This window comes from Falco peregrinus, chromosome 12, assembly GCF_023634155.1.
Source record: "Falco peregrinus isolate bFalPer1 chromosome 12, bFalPer1.pri, whole genome shotgun sequence".
Classification (NCBI taxonomy): domain Eukaryota; kingdom Metazoa; phylum Chordata; class Aves; order Falconiformes; family Falconidae; genus Falco; species Falco peregrinus.
The window spans coordinates 2,975,834-2,988,364 of NC_073732.1; the positions used below are offsets into that span (position 1 = coordinate 2,975,834).

At 40.2% G+C, this 12,531-nt stretch overlaps 1 protein-coding gene across 2 annotated transcripts in view; it reads right to left on the reverse strand.

Annotated features, from left to right (window-relative positions):
- The window catches only part of STAG1 (STAG1 cohesin complex component), a 199,965-nt gene that overhangs the window by 16,854 nt on the left and 170,580 nt on the right, over window positions 1-12,531 (reverse strand). For both annotated transcript variants that reach the window (XM_055817028.1, XM_027791966.2), the window contains 5 exons: window positions 10,640-10,732; window positions 6,807-6,981; window positions 4,342-4,481; window positions 2,495-2,596; window positions 767-915 (listed from right to left, as the gene is read on the reverse strand). In XM_055817028.1, the coding sequence (XP_055673003.1) occupies window positions 767-915; window positions 2,495-2,596; window positions 4,342-4,481; window positions 6,807-6,981; window positions 10,640-10,732 (659 nt within the window). The remainder of the gene's footprint in view (window positions 1-766; window positions 916-2,494; window positions 2,597-4,341; window positions 4,482-6,806; window positions 6,982-10,639; window positions 10,733-12,531) is intronic.

Sequence of the window (12,531 nt, forward strand, 5' to 3'; positions counted from 1 at the left end):
AAGGCAGAAGCTTGCAATAAGAATGATATGAAAAATATAACAAGATACAGCTTTTGCATCAAGAGTCAAGAGAATTTACTTACCGGTACACCAATACATGCATCTCTGCCTTATCTTTACATTATGATTTGAGACTAAAGAAAACAATTTACTTTCACATTACCCAATAAAGGCACATGCATGTCTTGACTTCTCTTTTGCCTGGCACAGGGAAGGGTCTCGTAGCATTTTGATCATGCTTTGCTAATCTTAGTCTTAATGACTTAGTCTCTGAGGTAGCAAACTTTAAATTAATTTTAACGTTTTTATAGGATGGGAAAGTCATAATTTAAATATAGCAGCACCTTTCTACACTCTCCTATGCAGCAGTTATGTAAAAAGCTTCAATCCACTTTAAAAAAAAAGATTTCCAAAATATTTTTGGAATATCTTTTTATAAAAGCCTACAGAATCCACAGTGGTGTGGTATAAAGAACCATCTACGGTTGTTAAATACAGTTCAAACAAATATGTGTAATACTTGTGGCTTTACCTGAGATAAACATGGCCATTGCAATAAATTCCCATAAATAACTAGGTAGCAGCTAGTTTTTCTTCCTTTCTTACATACATACGTGCACACCCCCCACCATTTTTCCACATAAACTAGAAAAAAAATGTAATTATTCCAGGACCTGTTAAGATTATGTACCTTTAGAAAAGGTATGCTGAGCAAAAGTTTTAATCTGAAGTAATATAAAAATCTTGTTTATTTACCACCACTCACTTGTGTAGTGTGGCCACAGCCTCTCTTGTCTTGATCTGATCCAAGCCAAAAGTGAGGGCAAACCGACGGGCCAGCTCCTTAATGCCACTAACATGGGCAGATGTCCTGTCCAAATTGGGACCTTGCTCCTGAACAAGCTCATTAAACAGCTAGAAAAGTAATTCAATTGTTAAAATCTGTGAGCTAGAAAACACTGTTCTTTAGAAAGGCTTTTGCTCTAACCTGCTATAGCTCAGAGTGGGTGTTACAATGACTTTTTGCACAGAGAAGTAACAGAGTTCTCTCATATTCAACTTCTAATCCGTTTCAGTTCCCAGGCTGTCTTCTGTGTCACTGCTGTTTGCCACTTGTCCCCCACCTTGTGCTTGTGCAGACAGTAACTCTTGAAGAATTCGGCACTTATCTTCACTGATTTGCATCTATTATTCTCCCAACCCATCAAGAGAGTTCTGCGTTCCTACGCTGTTTTCTAAAATACCCACGTCACTCCTCAGGTCAGCATCTTCTTTGAATTCAGGAGGCAAAATTGCTATTCCACCATTCAAGACTTACTGAATATCTGACCAGCGTTACTGGGTAAATGCCTTCGAAGCCTGCTTGATCATGCCCTTTCCGCACAATAACGAACTAGGCAGCAGCTTTCCAGCCAGTTCTATAGCCTCTTCTAAATAGCCATTTAGATCCCATTTTCCTAACTTGCTAATGAGAATATCAAGGGAGACAGCGTCAGTGACAATATTAAATCAAGCTGCATTAAATCTACTGTTTCTCTGATATCCACAAGCTCTGTTACCATACAATTAATGAAAGCAGCTTAATTTGACATGATTTCTCCTTGACAAATTCATACTGGCTGTTACCTACCACTTAGGCACTTGCAAATAGCTCATCTAATTATTTTTTCTTTTGATAGATGATATTTGACTGAGCTATGGCGATTGGCTCCTTCCTCTTTCAGAGTTTTACACACAGGAACTACCTTTGGCACCAACAGATTCTTCTGGAATTACATCAGTTTTTCCTCAAATTTTCACTCTCTCAGCTTCCAGATTGCCAAAGGAAATCCCTAGTACTCTGGAACGTGTTTTGGAAGGCCCAGCTGATTTGAAAACATCTAATTTATAGAAGTCATTTCTCTGTGTAATGGATATAGCTGGTACTCCAAGGGCCCGCATGGTATTTGGTGAAGCACACACTTTGTGCTGTTGGCAGAACAACGATGGATTTCATCATCAGGCCAATAATTTATGATTTTCATAATATTTTCAGGGAAATTTCACAATATTTTCAGGGAAAAAACATACTTAGCAATATTGGAAGACTTAAACTAATTAGCTTGAAGTCTGAAAAATAAATAGGTAATTAGATAAAATGTAAAGACAATGCATTACTTCCAGGTAATTACAAGAAGAAAGTCTTCCTAATTCTTCTTCTTCTCCATGTACTAGGTACCACTAAATAAAGGCTATGAATATGCTGGATCAAATCGCCTTCAAGGCTCTTCTCTCCCTTTCTTCCATTTCAATCTGACCAAACCTTTGCCAGTGCAGGCTTAAGGAGACAGAGATCAGGGAGACAAATGAACAGCGACAGCCTGCATTGAGGAGCAAGATAATCTCTGTCTGAACACAACTGTAGTATTTTCGCTTCATTGTAAAGGGCACCAGGGAAAATCCTGTCCAGGATTTTTTGCAGTGAGGCATTTCTAATAAAAATCAATATTCTTACCTGTTGCAAACTGAGAATGAGTGTCTTTGCACACTGGATTTTATCAATTTGCCTTGTTTTGCTCAGGGTTTCCTTAATGATATCTCCATAGTCATTGTAGTACTAGGAAAAAATGTGTTTAAAAAACTCTTTAGATCGAACCTCTTATACAATTTCTTACATTTTCCTGATAGAAAGATTACTTGTAACTCTTGTTTTAAAAGGCAGAAGCTGCCAAGAAACCTAGTCTGAAATCCAGTTTTTTCGTGTGAGTGGGAGGCAATGTTTCAGTACCAAAATTTAAACTGATTGGTAGCCTGCGGCCAGGTGAGAGGACCTTCTGTATTTGTTGTTATCTTTTATAACAAGTACGTTGAAAACCAAAACAGTACTTCCTACCCCAACCTAAATATTTGGTGGAAGTGACCCACAACTGCAAATTCTAAGGAACCACATTACACTGAACCAACGCACTCTTCAGCAAGTAGGTGTGAACGGACACTAGCACACAGGTGTGAAGCTCCATGTACAAGGCAAGGTGAGTCAGATGGCCAAGAAACGAATCCACTGAAGCCAGAAAGCTGAGTAAGGAATTAGTCAGTACGAACTGCTGATTTTCCTTCTGTTAGAAGAATGGTTGCAACAATAGAAGAATTGTTGAAAGACACAGTCTACGGTACTGACCACTTGGGTAGAAAAGCCTGTATAATCATTAAAATTTCCAGGCTGAGAATATAAAAAAATCTTTTTCCAAACAGTATTCTTTCAGCCTTGCCAATATTTCTGCATTTGCAACCAGTTACTTTCATTCCCTCTAAGATATTGCTCCCGCATTCCTTGGTACCGAGATCCTTCTAGATTGTATTCTCATTTATATTCAATTTCTCTGACTCTCCCCCAGTTTCAAGAGAAGGAGGGGTTGGGGACAGGAGGAGGCCAACCTGGAGCAGTGGGTAGGAAATTAAGCCTGACTGTGACAGCTGCAGTTGGAAACTCCTGCTCTGGAAAAAAAAACCTAAGCAAGACTTAACCCTGAGCAGCGAGCTGGCTGGTGGCCAGGGCACGCTGGGGATGCTACTGTACCGTGTCCTGAACCAAGAGGAGGAGGAGGAGGATACAGGTAAATCCTTTATATTTCATATCAACAACTCAACCACTGTCTATAGTAAAGGACCTGCTCCCCACTCTCTCTCCCAGTTCTTCCTTGATTGTCATCTCTGTGACTTACCCCTGGAAGAGGGACTGGTGGGGTACACCATAGCCTGAGGGGCTCTGCGCACCGTGGCAGTGCCAGGACTGCAGATGTGCCTGTTTTCTGGCAGGTAAACTCACCAGTACAGGGTGCAGAGGTAGCTGAGCAGCAAGTCTTCCTGCATTTCAGGGGGCCTAAATGCCATGCGAAGCAGTGTCAGCTGGCAGGACGTTCAGTCAATGCATACCCACCCATCAGCAGTACTATGTACAGCTTTCTTTTTTTGAATGCTTTCCAAATGAAAACAATGTTTTCTCACAGAAAACCCTGCTTCCTCATGTCAAGCACCAAGACTGGGAGACCCTAGTGAAATACGACATGGAACAGGTAATGGTTTATTGTGGATTCTAGGCACGAAGCTGAGGAGCAGAGTAGGAGGTTCTCCAGGGGCTGCCTGTCCCGAGGCACTCCGGCCGCGCAGGACTTGTGGCTTGTGGCTCCTCAGCAGCAAGTGTAATTTAGAAAGGAAAAAAATATTACAAAAACTCAAATAAGGCAAAAAAGCTTTCAGAAGTGTTCAACCTTGAACTACTGGTCTGGAAGGAAGAGAAGGGGGGGGCCCTGGCCCTACAGCGTGTTCAGTGAGGAAGAGTGAGGAAGAATACAAGAGCTGTACCTTCATATAGTGTTTGAAGATATCTGCTGCTGCATGCATGTCCACAATGTCATAAATTATCAGCTTGCTAAAGGCAGCCAAAAGGTTTCTTCTCTTATGTAAAGCTTCTATTTTGTTAGCTTCATCTTCTTCATCTCCCTCTGAAAGCATCAAGAACATTAAAATGTTTATAAGTAACTGCTATATTCTAAAGCAATATTGTCAAGGAGTAGCTTTTAGAAAAAAATCAATTCTTTGAAACAAAGCAAGGACTGTTGTAGGAGAAGCTAAAATGAAAGGTGATAATTTTTGAGTCCTGCCTACGCTAGGACATCCAGGGAAGCTCAGAACTATGACACATCACTGACCAAGGATGCTACCTATAGTCCTGAGCAGGTAGCGAACATAATCCGCACGGAACGGAACTGCTTATTTTCTTTACCCTGTGAAAGGCCACAGTGAAGACTTACTGAATGCTTTTTGCTTGACTTCTAAAACACAGGATATTTGGAGATGCTTCATTAATGTAACTATGCTATAAATATTTAACATAAGGAAAATTAAAAGCAGCAATACTTCTGCTGCATGCCCTGGAGATGAAATTGATGGCTTCAGCACATCAGTAACAACAAGAAGTAAAATTCAATTGTAAGAAACATTAACACTGAATATCAGTGCCGACAGTATTAAGTCCCCACGTAAGACTCCACTCTGTGCATGAAAACGCAACTACACACATGTTAAATATCACATCGTGTAATAAAAGCATATTCCCCAAGTTAGATAAGAAAATTAAATCAGTTAAAACAGTTGTGATAAAAGTGAATATACTGTGGTATTTAGTGCCTTATTCTTGGAGGGCATCTTCCAACCAGTTTGAAGCAGTACAGAGCTGTGGCAGGGGGAGGAAGGACACAATGTCACTCAGACTCTCTTGCTGCTCACTAGTCTCCACACAGCACTTAAGTCACGTATTTGATCACAGGAAATCTCTCAGAAGCAGTGGAGCTGACCGTGAATATACACGCATGTTTTAATCCACAGAACTGAAGCCCAGTCTCCTCCCCAATCCCACCTTTCCTTCATTTCTTTTTATCATTACTGATGTGTTCCGAATACCAAAAGCTACAAACTGTCAGACTGACTTCACGGAGTCAGAGCAGCTTGAGGGAATAGAGATTACACACAAAGACCTTCATCCATCTTTTTGCTGTCTTCCCAGTCCAATCACAGGATATTGAAGAACAGCAATTTTGCTAAAGAGCAAACAAAAAAAATTAGACACGATCCTCCTAAAATCTATTCTTGATGTATTATTCTGAACGCTGAACTCACAAAGTATGATTAACTGCACACAGATTTCTGGTGAAGGTGTGTTTCAAAATGTATTCTTCCCAGGAATCCTTAAAGAGATGCTCCACAAAGACGTTAGCTGCCGAGGCGCCCGGGAGCTAGAACTGAGAGCGCCTTCAGAGCAAAAATACCTTCTCTGAGATCTTAGTTCTATATATTGCTGTCTTTAGAGATCTAAAATAGCACCTACGTGTCATGCTAACATAGAAGTAACTGAGTACAGCGGAAATTCAGAAACTGTGCTAAAAAGAGCACTACAGGGTGCACTCAGCAGCTCTTTCACGTCGTTTGACTATCTGGGAATCCATCTCTTGTCCAAAGCTATTTAGGATTCAGAAATGGGATACCTCTGTACTTGCATTTAGGCATTTATAACACACACCAGCAGCACCAAGCTATTTAAAACCAGACCAAATCTGCCTCTCCCTGACCGAAAGCCAAAAATCTCAAGTCATCCTTGTGCGAAGGTAGAGTCGGGGTCCCTGCAAACCCCTCTCAAAGCACGGCCACGCACAGCTGCCTAGGAAAACACAAGGGAAGCATACACAAAACTTTCCCAAGTACTTTCCTGGTCTCCAACCAAATCAATGATGTCCTGAGCTTGATCTGATTATTTTGGAGGAGGAGCAGAAGGGGTGTTTATCTAGTAACATCACTTTCTTAAGGCTTTCTTTGCCTAGAGCTTTGCTGGTAAGGTTTGCCTTCAGGATCCGGTAACCTGATTTAGTAACTCTAAAGTATTTCTCTTCTATGTACTGTTCCATTGTACTTCTTCCCTTGAAGCTATATTAAATGAAGCTGGCTGCTGGACTAAGACTGTACTGTTTGGAAATAAATGTTAAGAAAATACAGATCAGTAAAGGAAGAATAATTTTATTCCAGATTTATAGCATGTATTTACAGACCAATCCCATGTCTTCTGAAAACATCTTTTTTTATGAAGTGAACTTTGTAAGTACTACTTCTTCTTTAACACAAGTAGCAGTGAATATTTCATATTCATACCTCCCAGAAATAAAGAAGAAAAAATCTGAAAACGTTTGAGCACAATGAAGTGGAAATTCTATTTTCTTCTTTCTTCTGTGCCTGTTATGAAAAAAAAGCTAAGTAGAAAACAAGAAAGCTCAACATACCCATGCTCTGGTTTTCGTCATCTTGGTCAATAAAGACATGGTCCATCACAAAACTGAGAAGTTCTGACTGGAGGCCCGAATCTGGATTGAACACCAAAGGCTGAAGACCTTCTCGACCTCCAGTCATCAACTGATGACTAAAAATCATCAAGAGATCACAGAGCAGCATGAAAGCCTGAAAGGCGAAAGAGAATGAATGCAGTACGAAGCATAAGTTAAGTGAAAAATAAAATACCATTTATCTAATTTCCACCTATCCCCTACCATTATTAAATGTCCTTCTTTAACTGTTTGCCATTTGTGTGCTGTGAAAATTCATAAGGGTTTCCCCTAAATTTAGAATGTTATGCCTTTGGTTCCTATGTAAGGAACTGTCTTTACTACCTCTTCCATATCCAGGATGATCCATATTAAGCTTCCAATTCTTCTCCATGAAAAGAACTCTAAGTCTACCTCTGATTCAAGGACTGCAGCCAACTTTGTAGTCAAAAAACCCACCTCTTTTGATAAACAGACCAAAGCAAAAAAAAGTTAGAAAAAAACCTCCAAAACAAACATTAGAAGGGAAAATCCAAGCTGAGTCACTGTCGGATCCCAAAAATACAGAGAAGCAGCTGTGAGCAAATAAATTCTTACAGAATATCGTCAACTATTCACGACAAAAAGGATCAAGTAACTCTGCACAGCTTTCAAATCCAGATAAAAGCCAAACGGCAGAATTTTCAGTGATTTATGCTCGTTACTTTTATACCCTCATTACCTGCGAACAGAGAAAGAAGGCAGCTATTACTAACTTTATTTCTTTCAAGAGCTTATCTGTGTACTCTCACGCACGAGAGTGGCACTGGTTTTTTCCCCAGGGGCTTATCCCAGATGTCAGCCAGCTGCAGCCACTGGCATTACGTTCAGCACCTGGGCACCTTCCAGAAAGTACTTCTTAATCATCTTAGTTTCTCTACCTTTAACCTCAGGTTCTGAAAACTAAAAAAGAGAGGAAGGTTCAAAGTATGAACATGACAAATGACTCCTAAGGAGGTCCATGCTGGACGTGCTGCCTCTTCCCCCCAAGCCTGCCGGAGTTTCACTCATGGCAGTGCCAATCATGACTCCCAGGCAGGTGGTAAGCCAGAGGTGTTTTCAGCTGAAGAGGGATTGCAGAATAGCTCTGACAGTCATGAAAACCAATGTATGCTTTAGATCAGTCCTATATTCCCTTTCTACAAACAGCTGAACAGAAAGATAGTTAACTGTGTGTTTAAACGTATTTTGGAACCGAGCCTAAGGAAAAGTAGTGAGTGAGAGCAATCTGCTTTACAGACTTCTGAAATGAAATCTTTGTGAATGCTGAACGTCATAGCAGCTCACTTATTTCTTGGAGTACGTTATAAAATCTGAATGAGCTACACCCAGGCAAGAACAAAATGCAAATCCTTGTAAACTGTGTTCTTCTTACACTGTGGAAACATATGCCACTCTTTGGGTACTATATTCTCCAGATAGTGATGGATCTCACCTGCTCTAAACTCCTTTGATATTCAACAGAATTCAAGCTCATCCTAATGCAGAGCTCTAAAAAAAGCATATGAATAATGCACTGAAAGTGCTTATTTCTGTCCAATATAAAGGCAGCAGCGGACCCAGATACGTATGTCTATATATTGTAGGTATGTCCAGTCGGAGGAGATTTGTTTCACTCCTAGTCTAGGAAAGTTTTAGATGCTTGAGTTCTGTTTCTATAAATAGTTAATAAGCTTTTCTTTCCTTCAATGTGTGCATTGATCTTCTCTGGAAAGAATGTATAAATTAAGAATCAAATACAGTAGGGAGACAATACAATTTACACAGCATTCTCAAAAAAACCCCAGTAAAACAAGAGGATTCAGAAGCAGCCCTGCACTCACAGAAATATACTTTTTAAGGAAGAAAATGAAAAAGATCCCAGGAGCGCTAGTTGGAAGGGACCTCTGGAGTCTCTAGTGCAACGTGCTCTGACTGGGACACTTGGTTCTCTGGGTCTGGTTGGTCGTGGCTTTGTCTAGCTGAAGCTTGAATGCTTCCACAGAATTGTGAACTGGAGCTTCTAAGAAAAGTTTAAATCACCAATGGAAAAAAATAATTGTGGCCACTAATAGTAAGAGAATAAGAACATGTTACTATGTATCAAGAACAAAAGCACTGCAGTAATGGGAAAGATCATTTACCATTTGTTGATGCAGAAAAGACATTAGTGCTAGCTTAAGCTAGAATGGTTGGTATTTTCATGAAGCTAGATGATATTTTCACATCATATAATATTAATAAAATAAGCCAAGAGTAACTACTCAGAATATTAAAAAACAATTACTGAATTTAAATCTGCTGGAAGACAATGACACATCAGAGTCTTTTAAAAATACATAAACTAGCGACATCTCTGAGCCTTTAATATTTATATTTATCAACTTGCAGAACACAGTGTAAATGCCAAGCAGAGCTATTTTTCAAAAAAACCAAACCCCTGTCTTTTAAGAAGTATTGTCTTTTAAAAAACACAGGCAAAACCCACATGCCAGTTAGTTACAGTCTTTGCAAAACCTTGGGAGGTCTGATAGAAACGCAATTTGTAGACAACTAAAAGATGACAACAGACTTGATATAAATCAGCATATATTCATAAAATCTCAGCTAACAAACTGTCTCTTTGTTTGTTTTTTTCAGAGACTGCCAATTATTTCAACAAGCCCTTTGATTTTGTTTCTTTTATTTCAATTTCTAAATACATACAAGAGAAGCTTCCCACTCCACGCCTGCATGGCTTTCCAAAAATCTAAACCAGAGAAGATAACTACAGAAGATAACTACACTGAACCACAAAAAAATCTGATCCCTTATTATGCAGCTGTATTCCACATGTATACTTCTGGCCTCTGTGTGCACACACATACACACGCAGAGAGATGCACGCACTGAGGTTTTCAGTTTCCCCAGAGAGGGAAGCACAGCAGCTGGAGCTAGAATGGTTATATCGCTGAGAATCTGAAAGATGCTCCAGATCTTTATGTCTCTGTAATGAAGACACTGTTTAGATACTTTACTCTGATTTCTCAAGGAGACGTAGCTATTTGTGAAGTGACAATTTTTGCACAGTGTGACAGGACACTACATTCTTAAGTGTTACTCAGAGTATTTCTGTAAAATGAAGTAACTTTTTTTTTTTCTGCCAGAAAATATGCAGCACAGACCTGTACTGCTATTTTTTTCTGTCTAGAGAAAAAATATATTTTCTCTATGAAAATACTGCCTCTATTTTCTCCCATTAGCCACAATGGGAAAGAGATATAATAATTAGTATTCATCGCTACATTTAACTGAATTATTTGGGTAACTAAATAATGAAATAACATCAAGGCTTCAGGCATTTGCCTTCAGCAGGAAAGCAGTCACTCTAGACTAGGGCCCTATTAGTCAATAACAGGGGAAAAAAAAATATCCAGAAATATCCAGAGAAAGATTCAGCCCATCTGAGGTCTCAATCACCCTCTAACAGTACCTATTTCCACGTGTCAATACAGCAAGTGTCTAAATGACTTCAGGTGACTGAGATGCCCAAAGTTACAGTAGCGGAACATGAGCCTAACCATCCAGGTAAATCTGATATTTCAAAAGTGAATCTGACATTAGCTGTGCTTTGGAGGTCCTTTTACTACAGCTCTTCTTATGGAGTGTTTGTTCAGTTTCATTTAGACAGAAGGCACTGATGATTTCCCTTTAAGTTCAATATAGAGTTGCCTTGAGTTTTACTACAGTTTAATATTAACACCTTTCTAAAGGCACGGGACAGACATTTCCTTTACCTGTTCTTTGACTGGAGTGTTGACATTTGATAGACACTGCTGGCAGACAGCCAGAAAGGATTTCACAGTTTTCCTCAATACCAACAAGTCCTCCTAGAATAAATATTAAAAAAGGATAATATATAAATATTAATTAAAGGTTACTAGGAAAAAGCAAAATAAAAAGATGGTGGTAATTTCATACATTCAATCCTATAAAGTAGCCAAACAAATAATAAACCAATACATTCTTGAGCTACATTGTATTTTATACTGAATGTAAATTATAAATGCTTCAGAACAAAAAAATTAATACATCAAGGTCAGCCTAACTGGTGGGTTCTAAAGAATTCTGTACTCAGATAAATTAACATGAACAAAAAAGTAAAATGCCAATGTCTCGAGTTTAACAAAAACATTATCCTAATTCCTGCAGACATGGGAAATTGAAGGCAAATTGCAGAACTCTGATGAGTTATGGATGAAGGAGGGAGGTTCGTTGATCTGGAGAAAAAGGATTTGAGGGTAGAAAAAGATAAATGAATGACTCTTCTTGATCAGCTTGATCTAGAGACAACTGCTGTGTATTGTGAACGTGGGTACCCGAAGCAGCAGGTTCAATAGGGAAGCCGCGTACCTTGACCCAGGGGAATGAATGCTGTACCCTGATGCACTTATATTTTACAGATAACAAAATGCATTAGCACACCCAAATCAAAACGAAACCTAAGATACTGGAGCCTAATCATAAGAACACAGCAAGTAGCGGCACGGAAACAGCAAATCACAGAAGAAAAAGAACCCTCCTATGTGCAGAGCTAGGGCTACCTCTACCACAACCAAGAAACAGGTGGAAACTGTACGGGGCTTTCTGGCACGCGCTGAAGTAGGCGCATGGTTTTACAGCAGTGATAAACCAGGCACCAGAAGAAAAGAATGAGAAATCGCTAGGACTTTGTGTCGGCTTCAAGGTTTGGGAAAAGGACAGGCTTCGTCAGCACCGATGCAGGGATCGTGCTGCTCCTCACCACCCAGGTGGCCCGAACATGTGGCTCTGCCCTGCGCTGTACCGCTGGTGCCAGCACCCTCACCTCCTCCGTAGCGCTGGTGCCAGCACCCACAGCTCCTCCATCCGCCAGCAGGCTCCCGCAGGTGGCACCATCTCCCACACGCACCTGTGGCCACAGCTGGGAAGACCCTTCCCCTCCCAGTTTTCACTGTCACGGGTTTCATGCCAAGAAGATCACAAGAGCTGCTAATCCACACCAAGACTGCGGGTCGACTTCCCTCCCCGATACCCCCACCGGTTTCAGGTGGAAGGCAGCGTGCCCTACAGATCAACACCCAACCTACATCTAAAGAACCTACAGAGTGAACCACAAACGTTTTCCTTGCTAAAAATTCCAATTTTTAATTATGCTGGCTGTTCAGTCCATGTGTCTCATTTCTAGTTTTAGCTTTTCTTATTGCTTTCTATCATAAGATCTTGTTATTCTTTGTTTACTGAAAAGCCTTTTCATGGTCCATATGTTCTTCCCATACTGGTTCACAACAGAAGGCAGGTCTGCAAGTGTGCAGAAGCACCCCCAAATATCTAATCTCTCATAATTCTCAATACAGTGAAAATGGTTTTCTGATATGGACACCGAAGGTCTATGAGCTACCTCACCTTCCTATTCCTAATAATTTTTTCTCTGATAATACAGCCAAGGACCCCTTGCGCCACTGCACCACCCTGCCATTACCTGATCTGCAAGACAGCTCTGCTCTAAGTCACAGCTTTCCACTGATCAGCCTTCTTGTTCCCAGACAGAAGCCTTCCATTTGGCAGCTTTAACATGCCTCTTCATTTTCCTAATTGTATTTTGTTTACCAGTTGTTCTATACCATCCACATTATAAATGCCTTGACTT